The 23,068-nt window shown below is 45.4% G+C and overlaps 1 protein-coding gene across 2 annotated transcripts in view; it reads right to left on the reverse strand.

The window, feature by feature from the left end:
- EXT2 (exostosin glycosyltransferase 2) overlaps nucleotides 1–19,991 on the reverse strand; it is a 144,748-nt gene extending 124,757 nt beyond the window's left edge. Inside the window, exons 1-4 of one of the 2 annotated variants that reach the window (XM_060606442.3) lie at nucleotides 19,809–19,991; nucleotides 9,035–9,600; nucleotides 7,762–7,851; nucleotides 1,599–1,715 (exon numbers count right to left, since the gene is read on the reverse strand). In XM_060606442.3, coding sequence (XP_060462425.1) covers nucleotides 1,599–1,715; nucleotides 7,762–7,851; nucleotides 9,035–9,570 — 743 coding nt within the window. In that variant the 5' untranslated portion in view covers nucleotides 9,571–9,600; nucleotides 19,809–19,991. Of the gene's footprint in view, nucleotides 1–1,598; nucleotides 1,716–7,761; nucleotides 7,852–9,034; nucleotides 9,601–10,801; nucleotides 10,915–19,808 lie in introns of those variants that run through there. The other variant, XM_060606441.3, reaches the window with a different exon arrangement.
- Between the last annotated feature and the right edge of the window lie 3,077 nt (nucleotides 19,992–23,068).

Genomic DNA, 23,068 nt, shown 5'->3' on the forward strand with positions numbered 1-23,068 from the left:
GGTGATGAAATGTTCTGTAATGAGACAGCAGTGATGACAGTTGTACAAGTTTGCAAATACACTAAAAACCACTGAACTGTATCAAATTAGCAGTTGTATACCTTAAATTTACCTACCGTTATATGTCCACTATATCTCATTTAAAAATAAACCCACTGAAGTATATTCTTTAAAAGAGTGAACTTTATGGTAACTGAATTACATCTCAATAAAAAAATAACAAAGTAACAAAACAAAAAGTCAACTCTGGAAGTCACTAACAGAAAAATCCGGAAAGTTGATCTAGGCAAGAAGTTCATGAACTATTTAGTCTTTCTTGGCACTTGCCTAAAGACAGAAAAACGTTTCAATCTTGTCTAAATAACAAAATTTGCTATGTCTAAAGAAAGTTCCAGAATTTGATCACCAGGCCACACAGTAGGACACACATACACAAGAGAATCCATAAAGGCTTCTAAGGGGAAGTCTGAGATGCTTTGCAAACTATTTCCTTGACACTCATTTCTGTGACCAAATGGTACGTGTGGGTTTTTAAATCTCCCCCTGTGAGATTTCTAGTGTGGCAATACACAAATCCATCACTTTCATACCTGAGCACTTGGCACACAGAATACTATTCTGCCCATATTTGTTTAAAGCTCACTGAGATTCTCGCCGTGAATTAGCACAATTTTAAATATACTACCTCAAAAAGGGCTACACAAGATGCCCTGTACGTCTATGCTGTCAGCTCTTTCCATTTACCCACTCACATGTCAACAATATGAGCCAATCATGTGCCAGGCACAGTGAACATGGCTGTTAAAAAACAGATCTGGCACCGGAATCCAAAATCCCCAGCAGAGAGGCTGCGAGCAAGCCGTTACGACGTGGCCTCGTGAGTGGCACACGACCGCTCTCGGGGCATAAGGCAGAAGAGCCATTCCAAGGCTAGCAAAGTGGTGAGAGGTACTCGAGTGAAAACCCAAAGGACAGGCAGGTGATCAGTCTGATGAAAATAAGGAAAAAGACCTCCAGACAGTGGAGAATATCTGCAACCCAGAAAAACCGAGACAGCAAAGCTCATCCTGAGAAAAGAACTAAAAGGGGGAAAAAAAAAATCTAGAGACGGAGAGAGTGGTCACGTGCCAGAGGGTCTGGGCTTTATCCAAAGGGAAATGGGAAGTCAACAATCAGGTTGTAGGGGCAGCAAGACTAGAGGCAGGGAAACCCAACAGGGGTCCGTTTCCACAATCCACAGGAGAGATGACAGTAACCTGGTGTGCGGGGGAGCAGAGCAGATGGGGAAATAGGGCAGAGCTAAGACATATTTAGGAGGGAGAATCAATAGGACTTACTCTTCCGGTACAGGAAGTAAGGGAAGGAAGGAGTCAAGGACATCACAGCGATTCCAGATTGGAAAGCTGGGTACACAGCACGGTACATTCACTGAGTCAGAGAAAAGTGGAGGACAAACAGGACTGGGGGCGGGGGGCGGGGGGCAGATGACAGACTCCAAGATACTGGCTTGTAACCGAGGCTTCAGCTGCTGTGATACCCAGCACGCTGAACCTGGTCAGCATCTCACAGCACGCCCGGCTGAGCTGAATGCACCTTACCCCGGTCCTTTCTCTGGAAGCTCCACCTCAGCTGACAGGGGACTGTAGACGGGAATGCTGACATCGTAGCCTTGCCGGTAAGTCCACGTAGAAAAGCCACCACCAGCCAATAGAGCCCTGAAAGGAAAGGATTTCGTCAAACAATGAGAAAGGAAGGCCTTCATTCTGATAAGCTCTGTGAGAAGGGATAGAAGAATTGAGTCTTAATATTATCATATCAACAAAAACTTGTTTACTGGCCCACTTTTCTATAAAGACACAGCGCTACGTGTTTTACACTCACATCTCCTGGACATCAGCTGCATTCTACCCCTGAGTCATCGGCCTTCTTCTGGGGTCCTAGGTAGTCTTTCCTTATTTTCCATTTTATAAAACACATCACAGCCCAGAGGACACCCTCTGAACAGCCCCTCCGCCACCCTACTCAGATCCCATTCGCCTCTCCCCAAAGTCATTCACAACATTCACGACAGCAGGAATGAACAATAGGTCTGCATGGGAAGACTGTCCGGGGCAGTCACTTACCCAGCCTCTGGCCCAAATCTCAGGAGACAGTGGGCACAGAAAGCGGCAGGGACAGCCAAGCATCTGGTCCCGTGCAACTGCTGCCCCAGGCAGGTCCTCCAGTGTCGTCCGAGAGCTGCGTGTGGATCACGTAGCCTCCACCAGCTCTCGCCATCCATTCCGGCTACTCAGTCCCCATTCAGGAAGCAAGAAACCAGGACGACCTTTACTGCTTCTCTTGCAGTTTGCATGTACTAGCTCTTATTCTCCTTAATTAGAAAGCTGTGAACACACTGCTTTAATTGGATCCAGCAAGTAGTACAGTGGCACTTCATCAGAGAGAGGAAGCAGGTGTATAGCACACCAGCTTTGACTGTTACTCTGTCCCTGGGGCCCCAAACCCATCAACATCACCTACTGGGGCAGAGTTTTGCCAGTTCCACGCACCGCACAGTCTGAGCCAAAATGTCTGAGCTGAGAAACCACACTTTTTGCAATATTGATTGCTACCAATCCTTTCCCTGCCCTGATGACAACCTACATTCCCTTCTAACATGACCAGTTTAAGTTCAAAGATTTTCCAACCACCCCTGGAAATCCCAATCTGTTTGTTTAAGCTTTATGAAACCAAGAATTGGTTAGTGAGGTAATGTGCAGGCTAAAAACCTCTCCAGCTGCCAGTCTACTCTGTAAAACTTAATGACTATCCTTAGTACCAACATACGGTCTTATTTTTCCTGATTAGCATTCAGTAATGAATCCATCCAACATGAGTTTGGGCCGGTTCCACAACAGCACGCGGACTGTATGGGGCCCCATGACCTATGCACGGAGAAACACACATAGATCCAATATGGAGGCACCAGGCAGTCCAGGTAAGCCAGAGTGGTAGGTGGTTAGGTAATTACACCCACAGCCCCGGAGGAGAGGGGAATGTGTATGTGGCAAGAGAGGAAGCAGGTGTGCATCACACCAACTTTTCCTATAATTCTGTCCCTGGGGCCCCAACTGTTACTCTGTTCGAGGAGAGTAGGGTGGGGGTTATGCACTGGTAGGAGGAAAGCATGCCATCTGAAGCATGGCTTACGTCACCCATCATACACTCAAGATCTCCACTTGTGACCTCGGCAAGAGCCAGGATTGCAATTAGTCAAAAAGACCTCACACCAGCCCTGCTGCTGCTAAGAATGCAAGTCCCTATATCGTCTTCTGCCAAGCACTCCATAATATTATAATGGAGACAATACAGTAAGCTTCCCCTGCTTTACAGAACATGTGTTTTACATTGAGGGAAAAGCACAGCTCTGAAAAGCACATTCTCTTTCCCCATTATATATCCCTAAAATCAGAGATCAGTTCCAAAGCTGCAAGAGAGTGAAGAGAAAACTTGCAGCTACACAAGTATTAATCTGATGATCAGACTCATGCCAGGCCAAGTGTTATGTCACTGAAAGTGTCCTCTAGCATTTTTAGCATGTGGCAGGCTTTTCTGAAGCTCTAGGACAGCTCCTCTGTCACCAAGCCACCTGCTCGACTCATGCACTCCACCGTCCCCACTCTGATCTGTCCTCAGATGTTCCCCCAGCTTTCCTCCTATCTGAGTGTCGGCAGGGCCTAAACACAGTTCGTCTGCAAGGTCAACCTTTGCATGTAATCAGGCCTGCAAATTCCTCAAATATAAAGCTTCAAATTTCGTAAAGAAAAAAAAACAAAAACAAAAACTGACCAATTCTATTAGTCATCCTTACTTGTTTACTGAATCAAACAAACTGTAAAAACATATTTGAGACAAGTAGATCTGAACAATGGCTAGATATCTGGTGATATTAGGTTCCTATTAACTTTTTAGGTGCAGAAATAGTACTATAGTTATATATATTCTTAAATCCCTTATGCAGAGATTCAAATGGAAATATTTATAGATAAAATGATACGATGTCTGGCATTTGCTTCTTGATAATCAGGTGGGGCAGGGGTAGGAGTACAGATGAATGGAGACCAGCCTCGAGACGACGATTACTAAAGCTGGACAGGGGCACACGGGTTCACTGTGCTAGTCTCTTTTATTTATTTTTTTATTTTTATTTTTTTTTAGAGAGAGAGAGAAAGCACAAGCTGGAGGGAGGGACAGAGGGACAGAGAGAGAGAGAGAGAGAGAGAGAGAGAGAGAGGGAGAGAATCTTAAGCAGGCTCTACACTCAGTGTGGAGCCATACACAGGGCCCAATCCAATGACCTGGGATCCTGAGCGGAAATCAAGAGTCGGATGCTCAAGTGACTGAGCCACTCAGGTGCCTCATCATCTCTTCTTTTATATAGGTTTGAAACTTTCCATAACAAGTTAAATAAAACCCACACAAAGTGGAAATCTGTGAGAGATACATGCAAAGAAATGATAATAAAAATCCAGGGTAGTAATAATATTACAGAACATATATGAGAAAACAAAGATTAGTAGAGTAAGGCATTAAAGAGGTATAATTTGCTCCCACTTAAAATGGGTGTATACAGAGGTGACTGGGTGGTTCAGTCAGTTAAACCACTGACTCTTGATTTTGGTTCCGGTCATGATCTCATGGCTCGTGAGTCTGAGCCCTCTGTCGGGCTCTGTGCTGACAGCATGGAGCCTGCTTGGGATTCTCTCTCCCTCTCTCTCTGCCCCTCCTCCATTCATGCACGTGCACGTACTCGCTCTCTCTAAATAAACATACATCCATAAAGTGGGCATATATACCGGGGCACCTGGGTGGCTCAGCCAGTTGCGCGTCCAACTCTTGATTTCCGCTCAGGTCACGATCTCACCATTCAGTTGGTGGGTCTGAGCCCCACATCAGGCTCCATGCTGATAGTGTGCAGCCTGCTTGTAATTTTCTCTCTCTCTCTCCCTCTAGCTCTCTCTCTCTCAAAAAATAAAGAAAACTTTAAAAAATGGGTGTCTCACACACACACACACACACACACACACACACACGTTTATGTATAAACCCATAGGAAAAAGGCTAGAAAAAATACATAGTACTTAATTATCTTTCGGTAAGGGAGTGAAAATAGAGGAGTGTTTGAAAGCATACTTTTATATTTCACTCTTTATACACTTGCATATTGTTACAATCTTGTACAAAGAAAGTGTACATTATCAGGTATATCATGTGTAGGATCTTTAAAAAGTGAAAGAGAAATAAAGACAGATTTAAGCAGCACGAAAGATTATATGCTGAGAAGACATTTCCTTCTGTCCTGTTCCTTGCATTTCCCTGGGTCAAATCATTCTCAAATAATCACACCTATGACCTTAGACTTCAGGAGACCCTAAGAAACAGTCTAATCTAGGCTGCCTGCTTTCTAATTTCCAAATAACCTGATACGCAGCTCCTGCTAAAACCAGTGTATATTCATGGCTCTTGCTTCCTCTGAATCCAGGAGCAAGGACAAATGATAAGAAAAACTAACAAAAAATCTGCTCTTCCTTCCTTCCAGAAGACCACCCAGGTCTCAAAACGCAATTTCCCATGTGCAGAGATAAAGGAAGACTAAACAGTGATTCATTACTTGCTGTAGGATTGCCATAATCACTTACAAAAATACATGCGCAGGGAAAAAGATTTAACCTTCCTGATCCTTAACACCTAAGCACTAGCAGGAACTCAAACTTCTTCCTGACCACCTGACACTTTCCTGCAGAGACATGAAACCCCATTTCACATATGCACTTGATAAAAATAAAATCCTTCTCCCATGCAAATACATATACCAAAATGTCAGCAAAAAGTGAAACGTCTCATATAGAAATAAGGCCTTCTCTCTCTATCAAAAATAAACAATTAAAAAAAAAGGCGGGGGGGGGGGGGGCGCCTGGATGGCTCAGTCGGTTAAGCATCCAACTTTGGCTCAGGTCATGATCTCGCAGTTCGTGGGTTCAAGTCCTGCATCAGGTTCTGTGCTGACAGCTCAGAGCCTGGAGCCTGCTTCAGATTCTGTGTCTCCCTTTCTCTCTGCCTCTGCTCGTTCTCTCTCTCTCTCTCTCTAAAATAAATAAACATTAAAAATTTAAAAGAAAGAAAGAAAGAAGGCCTTCTCAAAATAAACCCAAAACAGCAGGTAGAGACACTGCATTCCTAACAGCTTTTTCTCCCCTTCTCTGTTCCCTAAAGTATTTCTCTTTCCCTGAGCAACCAAATCCATAAAACAGTAGCCCACTCAGGTCTGGCTGGGGCTGAGGGCCAAACCAGGGCTCACCTTGTGTTCGGCTGGTTTCTACCGAATGTGTGTGGCCTGACTGCCCTCTATCGACCAAAATGGTTCCTACACCAAAGGTGAAGAGTGGTCCTGGAGTGTAGGTCTCTTGTAGCATTAACAGTATTTCCAGATAAAAACACAACACTGACCCTATACAATCACATAAAGCGAAAAGAGCTTGGGTTTAATTTTCCAGGGAAAAGTAGTGTTTAGTGCAGATTTTCACAAATGACAACAATGTCAGCCTCCGGGAAGCTGAGAGCATGGCTGGCCTCGGGTCATTCTCTAACCTTTGCCAGTAAGAATCACTTTAAGAATTAAATATCAACCATAATAAAATTACTTTTAAGTGAGTTTTACATAAGTTTACAACAATCCTGTACCTTGAGCACTGCCCGGGAGCCCTACCCTGGGCCTAACATTTCTGCTCTCCTCAAAGCCTTGAATCAAGTACCAGGAGAGGAAGGCCAAGCGGACCTCATTCCCAAGCCTTCCAGGAAGCCTCCAGCCCAAGGGGTTCAGCCGCTGTATGAAAGGGCTGACGAGTACAGTACGTGAACTAAGAATCATAATCATGCAATCTCGGCCACCCCGTAACATAAGTGCTGTCGGGAAGGCTTCATCAGGAAGAAAGGAAGGCAAGAAATGGGTGGGGGCGAGGAGGGGAGGGAGGAAGGAAGAGTCCCACTGACTTAGGCAATGGAGAGTAAATGACAACCAGACTGCCCCCACCCTGTCCTCCGACGTGACGGGCTGTGGGTGTCACTTTCACACCTCCGCACCCCCTTCCCACAGTGAGCTGTGGCTCCACTTTTGGCAAACGCTCCCAAATTCAGACAGAGCACACACAAGCCAATCATGAACCCGGTCTTGGGGGTGGGGGTGCGGCACTAAGGACAGCATAAGTCAGACCGAGAAAAAAAGACAGTTTTTTAAAATGCGATGCTACAGGGGCGCCTGGGTGGTGCAGTCAGTTAAGCCTCCGACTCTTGATCTCAACTCAGGTCATGAGCTCACAGTTCGTGGGTTTGGGCCCCACATCAGGCTCTGTGCTGATGGCGTGGAGCCTGCGTGGGACTCTGTTTCTCCTTCTCTCTGCCCCTCCCCCATTTGTGTGCACATTCTCTCTCAAAATAAATAAATACACAAAAAATTTTTATAAATAAATAAATACACTAACTAAAATGCAATGCTATAATGGAAGTTCTGGTCGGTTCAACACAACAGATTTAAGTAGGTCAGGTCTCACTACTTCCAGGTCCTGAGGAGGTAAATGCCAAGGGCATTTTTTTTAATTTAACAAACAATTCTGATGACACAGTCTGTCCCACTAGGCTTAGAAAATGACTTCATGGGAAGGAAAGGGTCTTGTATTTCCTTGATCCTCAGAAACCCCTCACAGGGACAACTCCAAATACAGTTACCTGTCTCTGGGGACATCCAGCGCTGTGTTATAATCGGGGGGACCTCCAGGCAACATGTTGAACAGCAGGTGGTTTGTACCTCGATCCCACCTATTAAAAAAAAAAATTATACATGTAGGGGAATTCACATGTCAACTCCCAAGAAACAAATACAAGGGTCAGTTACTGAATGACAAGCAGCAAATATCCCCAACCCAAAATAGGCCCACTTCTCGGGTGTGCAAAGTGAATTCCTAGAAATCCCAAGAGGACATCCAGGCCACCCTGGTTCCTCAAAAGAAAAACATGGGTGGATGTTTACTTGAAGTCTGTCCACTACAGAAGTGCCCATGATTAGGACAACCTGAAAACTATCTGAATGTGCACCATCTGGTTAAAGAAACAAAAAAATATATAAAATATATAAGGCTGGCTTAAATACAGAATGGAACGTGTAAAATGGAATGCTATACAACTCTTAAAATTATATAGTAAAAGAATATGAAATTATTTGGAAACAGATTCATAACATATCAGAGGAGAAAGACAGCGTAAGAATATATAATGTGTAATCCCTTGACAAAATGTATATGTACACTGAGGTATGCATATATTTCATACAAAAATGAATATTACACGCATATGTATTTATTTTTTATACAAAAGTGACTGGAAGGGGTGCCTGGGTGGCTCAGTCGGTTGAGCATCTGACTTCAGCTCAGGTCATGATCTCGTGGTTCGTGAGTCCGAGCCCCCCTTCAGGCTCGCTGCTGTCAGCCTGTCAGCATAGAGCCCGCTTCAGATCCCCTGTCCCCCAATCTCTCTGCCCCTGCTTGACTCGTACTCTCTCTCTCAAAAAACAAATAAAACATTTTTAAAAAAGTGACCGGAAACTAACATCACAGCAGCACCATGGAACAAACCTTACGTTCTTCTTTTTGCTTCCTTGTATTTTCAGACTTTTTACAGTGAACATGTATTGTGTAAGTAACAAAGAGGGAACATTTAAGCATAAAAGGAAAGGTGTGAGAAGATGAGCCATCCTTAGATTCTAAACTCTGAGATGCTGAGAGCCCACAGCAATAGCACTGATGGCCAAATGCTTTTCACTGGAACAGAGGCCAGGTGCTTATGGCGTTGGCCTCGTCCCCCAAGTCAGTCACTCACACGCATGCCCTCCCTCGAGCAAAGAGACAGCAGCTGGAGCCAGATCAAGAGAAGAACCACTCCCTCTCCCTGGCCTTCCCTTTAGTTCCCCAAGGACTGCGCTCCCGTCTGCGAAAGTACTAGCTACCTAGAGAGCTGGGCCAAGGCTTGTGCTGTCTCCTTAATGCGGAGCGTGTTCTGGTTAAGTACGTCGATGGACGGGACGAACAGGCAGGCGCGGCTGATGTCATCGGTGTAGTAGTCACTGTCAGAGATGGCCGTGAGCAGTTCGTTATACTCCCGGGAGATGGTGTTGCTGACTGGGACACCAAAGTCATCCACGTACTTCTTCAGAGAGTAGATGTACACCTTGATTTTGTTCTTTGGGTTGAAGCCACAGCGGTAGACGTCAAAGCACGTGTGCATCCTGCAGCTGAGATCGCCCCGCTCGGGGATGGGGCTGTCGGCGGGCAGCCTGACCACCGGCACGTCCCGGACGCTGCGCTTCTCCACGCTCCAGTCGCTGGAGGACTCGATGGAATGCGGCCAGAACTGGAACATGCCAGTGGCAATGAGGCCCAGGAGGACAATGGAGAAGAGGGTGATGTAGTAGATTCGGTGCTTGCTCTTCATTCTTGGGATGAGGGCAGGACCCCGGATATTGTACTTGACCGACGCACACATAATGACACAGGCAGCCTCTTCCTCACGCTCCTAGTTCCAGGGGGAGAAACGAGACAAATGAAGTCCTTAGGGTGGCAAATGACTTAGTATACCTATTTCTTTCCCTTAAGTGATTTGATGAAATGACGAAAAGGGATTTTTGACCCTTCTTATAAACATAGACAAATATATATTTGTGCATTAAATGCTACATGACATATTTAATACTACACATACTAAACATAAATATTGATAAATATAAAAAGAGAACTAGAGCCTATAATTATACATACAAGGAAAGCATTAAGTGGTAACTGTGTGGGGCCTAGGAAGAAGGGCTCTGACCAAGGAAGAAAAATCAAAAGCAGAATAGCTAGATAGTTGCTTTGCTTTGTTTTCTCTAACACTTGCCCAATAGAAACTGATGCTTCATCTAGACAAGCTGACTCTTGGTTATTCTAAAATCTGCTTTCATTCACTTACCCAAGCAGCCCCGGGTGAGCAGGCACCCACCACGCACTGTGCAGGAAACGAGGAGGAAAGCAAAGGCCCCACCTCATGGGAACGGATCTAACAAAATGCCGAATGTAAAAATATCACTAGGAAAGTATCAATGAAGTGCCAAGGGTTGTTAGAGAAGAAAAGATTAATATTTAAGTAAAACACACATTGGTGCTGGTGCTTCATAATGAAGGTGACAGATGACACGCTCAGATAGAAGGAAGGAATGAAGAAGAGCACAGGGAGACTGGGAGGAGGGAAAGAAGGCCCAATGTGGTGGATCGATTTCCAAAGATTGGTGCCAGCAATCTACATCTTTGAGGGTGCGTGCTACTTTCCCCATCAAAAGGCAGAATGTGAATCTGGGCTAGCCTCGTGACCTGCTCTGACCAAGAGAATGTGGCAGAAGTGACATTCGAGGGCTTCTGAGCTCAGGCCTTAAGAGACTCGGCAGCGGCTGCTTTTGTCCTCTGGGACTCCGGCTGCCACACCGCAAGGAAGCTGGGCTCCCGGCTGAAGGCAACTGCAGGGAGACCCCAGTGGAAACTCTTGGAAGAGGTAAGAACCAACCCCAGGATCTGGAGCAAATCCATGGTTGTTACTGTCATTTAAGCCACAACACTTGGGGTTGGTTTGTCATACAGCAATACGTAAATGAAACAGCCAATAACCATCGCTGACTGATAGAAAATTCTTAGTCCTCAATTGAAAAGACAAACTTTCCTTGTAGATCACAACTTAGGATCCTTACCAGACAAACCTGCCCCATCCGATGCCTAGATACTGTAGGGAGGGCAGAGCCACGTGGGTGGCGCCACGCCTCACAGACCCACGAGGTTACTGCAGTAAGCTACTGTGGCATGCCAAGTGTCAAAGTCCCAGCCTATGAAATGGCCTCATTCCACTCACTGGTCTTGCAGAAAAGCTATTAATAAAAAGGGAAAATAACTGAGGAGTCCACAGACCATCGCAAAGGTTAACAGCCATTTTTACTTTGGCTAAATGGAGCTCTCCCCAACTGCTGTCCAGACCACAAAACTGTCCCTTGCCCAGCTAGCTGAATACTGCCAAGCTTTGAAGGCTGTAACCCTTATCAGCTTTTTGGGCAAAATGTAAATAGTCATGAACGATTTCAACTCCCATCTCTTGAGACCATGAGTTAGAACCTAGAAAATTTGCTGGTCACAGACTGATGCACGAAAGCGCACACATTTTAAGCTCAAAAATTAGCATCGTTGGGGAATATACATCAGTCATCCAATATATACCCATTGGGTCCAGGAACATGGGAGTGATTTCACTTTTTCTGCCATTCTAACAACCAGTTTGCCCCTACTCCCTACCACTGCCAGCCCCGCCCCCCCCCCCCCCCCCCCCCCCCCGTCCCTTCGTAGCTTTCTTGCCACACTCTTGGGTCTCTGCGCGACTTAGAAGACAGGAAGTTTCAGGACAAATGTGTGCCAGGAGCCAGCTGCACGCTCCACGTCCTTCACTGCCGCAAGTTAGAACGTCCCACAGGCTCTCCAGGTGTATTTACAGCCTGAATCAGCGGTTCTCGAACACCCAATGGGTGAGAATCACAGAGACGGCTTGTTACAAAACAGTCCTTGGCCCCAATGCGGGAGCTTTGTATTAGCAGGTCTAAGATAGGGTCATAGAATCTGTCAGTTTAGCAGGCTCCTCAGTGTTTATTTTGTGCAAACAGGTTTGAAATCTTTACTGAAATTAAACAAACCAATTTAACACAGTGGCTTTCAAGCTTTTTTTTTTCTTAAAACCTGCCATAAGAAATGCATTTTACATTTTACATTTTATATTGACCCAGTACAGACACAGGGGTGTGTGTGTGTGTGTGTGTGTGTGTGTGTTTGTATTTGAAATAAAAGCTTGACAAAACATTTAATCTTAGTATACAGCACTAGCCATAGAATATGTAATGAATACTAAATTTTTTCCATTGTTATTCTACTGCTTTTGTTAAAATTCTGGCCTTACCTACTAGATCAGTTCAATCAGCCAATAATTTAGACACCCACAGTTTAGAAAAAAACTGATTTCATATGTAACAAAAGTGGGATTAATGGAACAAAAATAGAATCCACACATGAGCTTACAAATGTTCACAAGTTATAGACTATGAGAAAGGCACTATCACAACAAAATAAACCTAAGTAGAAGGAAATAATAAAAACACAGTAATTAACTAATTAAACAAAACAGAAATGATCAACAAAGCTAAAGTTTGCTTTTTTAAAAAAATGAATAAAATTGACATTTGATATACTTCTGGTAGGATTAATCAAGATAAAGAGAAAAAAAGCACAAATAAATATCTAGAATGAAAAGGGGAACATAACTCTAAATGCTGCCTGTATTTAAAAGATAAGATGATATCAATAAACTTATGCCAAGGTATTTGAAAACTTAGATGAACTAGAAAAATTCTTTAAAAATATAATTTCTTGGGGCACCTGAATGGCTCAGTCGGTTGGGCGTCCGACTTCGGCTCAGGTCATGATCTCATGGTTTGTGAGTTCAAGCCCCACATCGGGCTGTGTGCTGACAGCTCAGAGCCTGGAGCCTGCTTCAGATTCTGTGTCTCCCTCTCTCTCTGGCACTTAGCCACTTGCACTCTGTCTCTTGCATTGTCTCAAAAATAAACAAACATTTTTAAAAATTTTTTAATATAATTTCCCCGGGGGCGTCTGGGTGGCTCAAGTCGGTTGAGTGTCTGACTTCGGCTCTAGCCATGATCTCGCAGTTCATGAGTTTCAGCACAGAGACTGCTTCTGATCCTCTGTCCCCTTCTCTCTCTGCATCTCCCCCCGTTTGTGCTCTTTCAAAAATAAATAAAACCTTAAAAAAAATCACACACACACATTATATGTGTATATATATATATATATATATATATATATATATATATATAAATGTGTATATATAAATATATATATATAAATGTGTATATATAAATATATATATATAAATGTGTGTATATATATATATATATAAATTTAATTTATATATAAAATTTAATTTCCCAGGCCACCTGGGTGGCTCAGTTGGTTGGGGCATCTGACTCTTGATTTTGGCTCAGGTCATGATCTCATGGTTTGTGGGTTTGAGCACCACACTGGGCTCTGCACTGACAGTGTGGAACCTGCTTGGGATTCTCTCTCCCCCTCTCTCTCTGTCCCTCCCCTGCTCATTCTCTCTCTCTCTCTCAAAATAAACATTTAAAAAAAAAAAAAATATATATATATATATATATATATAAAATTTTTCAAGGAGTAACAGCAAACCTGAATATTTGTATAACATTAAAGAAATCAAATCAACGGTTTAAAAATCTTCCTAGAAAGCAAATCCTAGGCCCAGAAGATTTCCCAAGTTCTACTACACAGTCAAGAAATAATTCCAATTTTACACAAATAAGTTCCAAGTTCAGAAAAAAGGTGAAACATTCCCCAGCTTATATTAGGAGACTAGTATAACCTTAATACCAAAATCTCACACAGGTGGATTTCAAAGTATGTCTGAGGGCTCCCCACAATCCTTTCAAAGGCTCTGAAGTGTTTTTATAATAATACTGGTAAGATTTTTCACTTTCATTTTTGAGGCCATGTGATCCATGGTATTGCAAAGACTGCAGAAATAGATATGAGAATCCAGCTGTCTTCTGATAAGTTTTTCCTAATATAATGAAAGATACCAACTCACAGATTCAAGATCTCAAGTCCAAGCAGAATATATACAAAGAAAACCCCACCTACATATGTCAAAGTAAAACTACTGAAAAGAAAGCCAAAGAAAAATGTTAAAAGCGGCCAGAGGGGACAAAAATCTATCCAAGGTAGATTAAAAAGCTACACATTACAGGCAAAACTATAAAATATTTAGAACAGAGATCTCTATGGCTTCTGAGCAGAGAATGATTTCTAAAACAAAATACAAAAAAGTGCAAACCATAAAAAGATAAAATGATAAATTCTGTGTCACAATTAAGAATTTTTGTTCATCGGGTTGCCTGGGTGGCTCAGTTGGTTAAGCGACCAAGTCTTGGTTGCGGTTCGTGGGTACAAGCCCCATGTCAGGATCTGCACTAAAAGTGTGGAGCCTGCTTGGGATTCTCTCTCTCTCTTTCCCTCTCTCTCTCTGCCCTTCCCCTGCTCACTCTCTCTGTGTCCTCTCTCTCAATAAATAGTTTTTTGTAAAAAAAGGACACCATAAGTTAAAAGACAATCAATAAACTAGTAGATACCTGCAATACATATAACCAATAAAGACTAGCAATGAGAATAAAGAATGCCTACAAAACAATAAAAACAAAACAAACAAAAAATAGAAAACCAGACAAAAGACAAACAGGAATTTCACAGAAGAGGAAACAAAACCAGCACATCAACTTTTGAGAAACACGTTTAGTCTCATTAATCGGGGGAAGTACAACCACAATGAGACACCATCTACCCACGAGCGCAAGAAGTATAAGAATCAAACACACCACCCAGTGCTGGCAGGGACCTGGCACATCCTGGCAGGAATGTGAACAGGCTCCAGAGTCCCAGGTGGTCAGCATAAGGGCTGGAGAGAAGAGGAGCTAATGCTCCTACGTTAGAGTCCTAGGCATCACATTTTGCTTCTACTCGTCAGTTTGGTCCCTCTGCCCCCCGCCCCCCCAAAAAAAGAACCAGAGACAAGGATGGAGGTGCAGGTCGTTTACTTACTTGGAAGGTGACCTCAGAAAGACAGAGCAGCTATCAAGAAGAGAGAGACAGGGAACCAGGGAAAGCCAGTAAGAGGTGCGTGATTTAAGCCGGTCACTGCGGTGGGCAACAGGGACTCTAGGAGGGCTGGGAAGCCTTTAAGAATCATGTGGACTACACCTTCTGTCCCTCAGAAGGATGAGAGCCCAAGGCATTTATCTCCCAACTGCACACTACTGCTTGAGGGTGGCCTGGCATTATTACCAGCTCATACTCTGTACTCAACAACCGCCAAAATGTCTGGATACTAACCTTTCTTTGGTGCACGTCAGTCTGATACAGAGCTGCAGTTTCTTGAGGAAGGACTGGGTGAACCTCTGTCTATATTTGCAAGGATGCTGCAAAGTCGTCTTCAAAGAGATCCAGCCTCCCTCTCAATACATAGGATATGGGTCTGAGCTCATGTCAGAAAACAGGATTTTTCCATTACAACAGCTGACACCAGGCGTCTATTTGCCCACTCTTGGGTTGTTGTTTTTTTCCGGTTTTTTTTTCTGGGAAAACAAGTCAAGCGATGCCCTAGTTGGCCGCCCATCTATACTGCCCTCAAGAATACCATACTCTAGGGGCGCCTGGGTGGCTCAGTCAGTTGAGCATCTGACTTCGGCTCAGGTCACAATCTCGTGGTTCACGAGTGGGCTCTGTGCTGACAGCTCAGAGCCTGGAGCCTACTTCACCTTCTGTGTCTCCCTGTCTGTCTGTCCCTCCCCACCTCGTACCCTGTCTCTCTCTCTCTCTCAAAAATAAATGAAAAGTTAAAAAAAATTAAAAAAAAAAAAAAAAGAAGAAGACCATACTCTTTTAGCATCACAGAAGACACATAGGTTATGATTTGGGCCTTATATCCCACTAGGAGTATTGGTCTACCATGTCACGGATGGTTAGTGCCACCACCTCTGCTACTTCAGAATCCTATCATGCTCACAGATCCTCAGGAACCCAATTCCATGTCACACGTGCTGGAGTCAATTCTGGCCCGCAGGGGACAACCAACACCAAGCTTCTCAAAGATGCTGGCCTCCTCTGGGTGTCCACGTTACCAGAGAGAAGGGAGTGAGCCCTCCTGGGAACACCAGCCTCAAGCAATAAATCAAGTGCAAATCTCCACTTCCCTATGCCCCTCATAACTTCCTCAACACCTGCCAAGACAGCTCTGGCGTCTCCACCTCCTTTACCATAGGCCAGGCCCTACCGGCACCACCGACATTTTGAGCCAGGTCATCCTTTCCTGCGGGGGAGGCAGAAACAACCCCCAGTTGTGACAACCCGCCACATATCCGGATCGCCAAACATCCCCCGGGGAGGCCAAGTCACCCCTAGCTGAGAACCAGTGGTACCGAGCACTGTCACGTTCAAGTTTCAAGGAATCTGTCCAGCAGATTGGCTCCAGTTGTTCTTGCAAGATCATTAAATCCTGAATCCTGAGGGAACACTCCCAAAGCAACACAGCCTGTCCCAAGCGGCTTTACAGGCCACCGCTAGCCCGCTCTTCACCTAGCGACCTCCAGACTCACTCCCACGCGTGCGCCCCCAGCTCCTGCTCCTGCCTGTGAGCCAGGTCCCGTAGCTCATTCAGTACAAAAGCTGTTTCTCCAGTAGCAGGGACTGTCCTTGCCCACTTGGGCAATGCTGAGATCTGGTGAAGGGGGAGGCAGATCTTGAGGAGGATATATACCATCCTGCAAGGCAATGGCCTTAAGCGAGGTCTTTGCAGAGTGTCCGAAAAGCAGTGGATCCTTCCGCTGGCCCAGGGGATCCAAGGAAACCTGGGGCTTCAAAGTTCTCAGCGCTTCTACCAAACATCTCCACCCTGGTCTCACCCGGTCTCGCTTTAGCAGCGGCCGCCTGCCAAGGCTGTGCATTCGGCCTCCCCTGCAGTTCTGCCGTGATGATGATGAAGCTCTGGGGCTGATTTTCAACAGCCTGCCCTCCAGCTGCAGGAGATGCCGCCACAGAGCCTTCTGTCGCTCACGGTGTATCCTGAGTTGGTATCTGGCTGACGTGAGCCAGACCTTACCTCAAGGCTCCCGGGAAGAAGGCAAGAGACAGCCAACTCCGCTGGCCTTATCATTACCGTTGTCCACATACTGCTCAAGTGTTAGAGCCACTGTAGTAGCCACCGCTTCCCCTTCTACCTGAATCGCATCCCTCCCACCGCCGGCAAGTCATGTAACTGTGATGCCAGAGAGTAAATGGTTCCCAACACCAGCAGAGGGGTCCTCGTTGCCATCTGAGGGTGAAGGATTCCAGTTTCACAATACTATTCTCATCAGGGCTGGCTTTCTAGAGCCACTTCTCGTACCATCTGTCTTCAGTTTATGTTCTGCCAAACTAAGAAAAAAAAAACCTGAAAGCAGGTAGCTGGCAGAAGGGGAGTCCACAGAGCCAGAGTGAGGGACAAAGGAGAGGAGTAGGGGAAGGACAGAAAGCCATCGGGGTTACCGCACTGAGCTGGGAAATGGGCTTCTGTCCTCTGCAGAAGGATCCATCTGCGGGACTATATGGAACACACCTCCGAACTGTCTCTTTAAAGGATCTGAAGCTATGGCATTTATCCACTGAAGCCCATCCCCCAGGGGCTGAGGGCTATTCCAAGATATAAACTCACATTTCCAAGGTATGCCCTGCACAGGCTAAGCGAGCTCCCACAAGTTTTTGCCAAACAGCTAAGAGATACGGTGAGTGCTTGAGGTAGAATAAAAACTATTTTAAAATGAGGGGGAAAGTCTTAAATGAAAAAGGAAAGGAAAGGATGAGAGATAGAGCAAAAAAGTCCCTTACTCAGTGGTGTTTCAGAAACAGAGAACCTTCTTGGTGAGCATCCACGCACCTTTTACTGACCTCATCACAGTATCTGCCACGTTATATAAAATATTTGCAAGTCTGGGGCACCTGGGTGGCTCAGTCAGTTAAGCATCCAACGTCGGCTCAGGTCACGATCTCACAGTCCGTGAGTTCGAGCCCCGCATCGGGCTCTGTGCTGACAGCTCAGAGCCTGGAGCCTGCTTCGGATTCTGTGCCCCCTTCTCTCTCTGCCCCTCCCCTTGCTCATGCTCTCTCTCTCAAAAATAAATAAACATTTAAAAAAATAAAAATAAATAAATATTTGCCAGTCTCTTCTACTGGTTGTCATGTTCTTGTAGTCAGTTTGCACACACTGAAGCTCAGAAAGATGTATTCCCCAAAACCATCATCCAAGAGAACAAGTAATCATCTTTCCATCCAAAGAGGACACTCACTACCACCACCATGTCCAAAGCTCCTGATGCTGAGCTTCTCTGAAGACAACAGACTGAAAGGAGGCTTCTGCTAAGTAATGTTCCATGTAATACCAGAACCCAGATGAAACAAGAATTTCATAACTAAGCCCTACAAACTTCATCTTCCTTAAAACATATCAAACCTGTCCCTGCAAAACACTGGAATCATCTGGCTAGCTGTCAAGCACTGAGTCACTGGAAAAATCTGTTAACTCCACTCTAATGTCAGGATGAGCTGCATTTTCTGTTCCTGGAATTATTTATTCCTAAAATTTGCCTGAAAAACCCTTTCCTTGGTGCTTCGGGCTATATCCAATCCACTTAGTCCAATGCTTTCAGTCACAATCTCTGGTCTTAACCTTTTTAGAAAAGGCCTCACAACTGAACTCCCAGGGCCACTGCTACACTGGAACTCAACCCAACAGTGCCTGAAAACAAAGGAACCAAATATTAGCAAAGGTAGGAAAATCTGCAATTCACTCCCTTACCTGATAGGGTCCTTTATAATTAAAGCTATATTATGGCTAGCCATCCCTAAAAATGGTGAAATTTTCAAGGGGGAATAAAAAGTGCTTCTTTGTGGGAATTATAATACAGTGCATATACTAACTAATGACTAAACTTTATTGAGGACTTACTACACGCTACAATCTGTTTTAAGCATTTTGTATTAATTTAATCTAACAGTGCCACCTGACAAGCTTTATTATTACCCTCATTTTACAGACAGGGAAAGTGCAACGGGAAGCATAAGTAACTTGCACAATGTCACAAAACTAGAAAATGCCAAGGCTAGGATTTGGAGGATGGTAGTCTGGCTCTGGAGCCTGAGCTCTCAAACCCCATGCCTCCCCTAATTACCTTTAACACCCTAGATTAGATCTACCTTTTTCACTCAATTAGCAAAGCCAGCATAACTTGACGGACCCAAACCTATCCATACCCAGCATATGCAGCCAAAAGGCTTAAGTCAGCGGAAGTGAGAAATGCTGGAAACTGACTCATATACTACCGCGAATAGCCTGTGAGCCCTGAAATTTACAAACCAAGTCCAATGTAAGTCCTTAGAGCACTCAACTGACTTCCAAGAATTAAAATTGGCATGTTTCTATTTCAAGGAATCTTCAGACAAGGAGCAAGTCAAGGACGCTTCCAGATTAGCAATTCCCAGTAAGTTACACCAAGCGATCATGTGAACCTCGAAACTGTACACATAGATCTGGTTCCCACCGCCAGTAGTAAACCTCCAAACGCCTCTGAGCTTCGAGCCGATGCCCAAACTCAGGGCATCTTTGGCCACCTTCCCCACCAGTCTTTCCGCGCACCGGAACCTGCCGGGATGCCACAGGCCACGGGAGAGCCCAGCGCTCCAGAAGGCGCCGCGTAGGGAAGCAGATCTTCCGCAGCTCGCGGGACGGAGGTGGCAGCGGGATGGCAGAGGTCACCGCGCAGGATGGGCCCTCTCTTTTCGGGGTCCGGAAAGAGAGGAAAGGGGCCGGCGGGGCAGGCGTGGGCAAGGGAGACAGGTGGGCACCCAAGCGCGGGGCGGGCCAGGGGAGCGACGAGAAGGCGGTGCGGAAATCAAAGCGCTCCCACAGCTGGAGAAGTAGCGAGCGGCCCGGCGGGGGTGGGGTCGCCTCTCATCGCCCTCAGGCCTCCGCGCGGCCCGCGGTTCCCGGCGGCCCGGCCCGACTCTGACGCTGCCACCGAGGCCCTTCCGAGCCGCGCTTACCTCGGCCACGGTTGCCTCCCGCTCGGCCCCGCGCTCGGTCACCGGCGCATGCCGCGGGGCGCGGGCCACGGCCGCCCAGGAGGAATCGCGCCGAGTCGCCGGCCGCCACCGCCAGCGCCGGGTCTGCGCAAGCGAGCGGGGAGCGAGGCGCCAGCGACCGGGCTTGGTGACGCCTGACACCGAGCTCACTGCGCATGCGGGAGCGGCCGGGCCCGCGCCCCCTGCTGGACAGGAGGAGTCAGGGCACCGCTTAGGATGTCTCCCTGGCAGGCACGCGCAGCTCAGGCTCCATCCTGAAACTCTCACGCAAAGACCCGCAGGCTCATAATCAAAGTAACTGCAGACCCAAGTAGCTACGCACCGTGCTTCACTTACAAAACTGACACAGACGTAAACGTTTTATTACAATCAGCACCGGCGAGCGTGCAGATTCCCGGAGGACAATTTGGCAGTATCCATCAAACGTGAAATGCCCGCAACCTTGCCCCTCCAATCCCTCTGTGTGGATTTTACCCCACAGGTATTCTCAACAACGTTCACCGGAATTACTCATTACAGCATTGTTCCTAAGAATACCTGAAAACCGGAAACCGGCAAAATAAACTATGAAAAAAGTTATGATTAGAATAGAATCATGTGAGAATGCGTATAGATGTCGGTATAGAAATAATCTCGAAGGTGTGTTAATATGAAAGCGTGCTCTAGAACGGTGAGCAAGTATGATCCCTTTTCTGTAAAATATATTTACATGCAAAAACAGGAGAGAGAAACTATACATGTAGATGTTTATATTCAAGCGTATGTATAATATTTTTTTTTTGGAAGGAATCCAAGAAGCGATGAAGACTTTTGGGGGGGAGTAATTATGAAGGTAGAAATGGGGGAAAGAGATTGTTTTGTTTTCTGTATTATTTACATGATCTGGCCTTATACAGGCACAGTAAAACCCGTCATAAGGCATAAGTGGAGTCTAAAAAATTAAATCAAAATGCAGAGTGACGTTATTGAGAGGTTAATGAGATGACCCCATTGAGCTTGTGTAGTTTACAGGTAACTGGCGACAGAAGCCAAATCCATTTTAGGCCCAGCTATCCCTTAGCGCCACCTGGTGGACGTTGTCCCTTACAGCTTCAATATTCATGGGAATGTTTCCGAGTCCAGAGACTGGGGCTTCCCGCAGCAACAGTGATTCCGTGGATATTGTGAGTTAATATGTCTGTTTGTCACAGATCCAGGGAGACTGGGATGAGAATGTTCTGGAGATGGGAAACCCACATTTTCTTCTCCACATCCGAGAGAGTACTGCTCTGCTATCCAAGTCCACATCTTCCCCAAACCATAGGAAATTTAGCACAGGTACATACACCCCATTTGATAAATGGAAAGATGGAAAATATTTTTTCTTCTTTGTCTTCCTCTGAATTAAATATATCTATAGTATATATGCTTTTCATTAATCATTATTCGTCCATTAAATGAGGACTTTCTGTGTTAAAGGCCTGTGTTAGGCTCAGCCTCTGAGGAACCTATCTTATTTACTTTTTATAACCCTACACATGTACAGTGCCTGGAACACAGTAAGTGCTCAGTGAATACGAATAAAGGGTGCCCAAGAACTAGGTGGGCCTCAATAGAATAAGACAAGTATACGAGCAAGATTAGCCAAAACTGAGGGTGAAAAGTGGTGTGGGAGAATATACACCAAGTGTTACAGGGCTCAAAAGAGAAAGCAACCCATCCAGTTGCAAAGATCTGGGAAGCCTTCACCCAAGATGTAATATCTTTGCTGTGAATAGGGCGTTCCAGACAGAGAAAAAGTCATGAGCAAAAACCCAGATGAGAAGGAGGAGGTGTAAAAACGGGAGAAGCCATCAGAAAGACCAAGTGTTTTTTTAATCCAGTGTAACTGGAACGATGTGGCTGCATTTCTAGGGGTAGAAACCATGCCAGTGATTGGAGGTAGGAAAGCACAGAAGTTATGATATTAGAAGCCATGCTAAAGCAGCTGGGGATGAGAGCAAAGAGTGGGGAATAAAACTATAAGCCAGACCTGACGCCTCTGAGAAGGTAGAAAAGTCTTAGTGGTCAGCAGTTAAAAGAGGAGAGGCTATAGAAAGATGTTGCATTACTCACTTTGAAGGTACAGAAAGAAAGAAAAACAGAGACCGCACCGACCCCCACCTACCCAGAGAGTCAGGAAAAGCAAAGGTGGGAGTTAGAAAAGGCGTGGCTTTCAAGGAAAGTGGCATCATCAGGGGAAAGCAAGGTTACCAGCAGGAAGAATTGCCTGTGTGCAGTTGAGTCCCAGATTTACCACTTCCTTTAAATGACAGCAGTTTGCAAGAATGAAGACAGGTGTCATCTCCAAGGAAAAAGACTCTGTGAAAGAATCGTTCTGTGGTATTTTATGTTGGCTCAGCTTAAACAACACCGGCAGGCAGCCTGGAGAACTAGAAAACACCTATTAAAACCACATCAGATATAACGAACACTCTGTCAGGTGGGTGGCTGGGCTCACGAAAATAGTAAAGAAAATATACAGAAGCCAGAAATGAAGCACAGTGAGAAAAATGAGTGTGAAAGCTACAAAGTTGGGTGTATAAGGTGGGGAGCTGATACCAAGAAGGCCATGTAAAGCTAGGACAGTGAGATGGCAGCCTGGAAAATTGACTCGGCATCAGTAACAACAAACCAAAAAACTGTCTTGTCCGGAGAGCGGAAAAAGAAGAGTCTCTGCCGAGAACGTTTAACATCAGGCTTCACAACGATGTGGGGTTTGAATTTATATTACCAGCATGGTCCAGAAATCTCCAAGCCTAGAGAATAACACGACGTATCATCAACCCAGATTGGTAGCACCTGAAGAAGGAAATATAAATCCATGCCCAGCCCCCCTCCGACCCTCCGCCCAGAGGGTCATGCCTCCACACAGGTTGCCCAGGATGCTGACAGATAAAAACCAAACAAATGTTAAGTTCACAATCCAGAATGAGCACATGAACAATAAGCCCATCAGAGGAAAGGTGCCTGGGGCACCTGGGTGGCTCAGTTGCTTAAGTGTCTGACTCTTGATTTTGGTATCCAGGGAGAGAGCAGCTGAGAATTTTCCATTATTGGGTGGGGATGACTATCTGTAACGGATGGACAGTGAGACTAACAGCAGACTTCTCAACAAAAACAAACAGGAGTCATAAGATAATGGAAAAAAGGGCCAAGAGAAGCTAGCAGCCCATGTAAATTGTATACCTAGTAAAACCATC

This window comes from Panthera onca, chromosome D1, assembly GCF_046562875.1.
Source record: "Panthera onca isolate mPanOnc1 chromosome D1, mPanOnc1 haplotype 2, whole genome shotgun sequence".
NCBI classification, from domain to species: Eukaryota; Metazoa; Chordata; class Mammalia; order Carnivora; family Felidae; genus Panthera; species Panthera onca.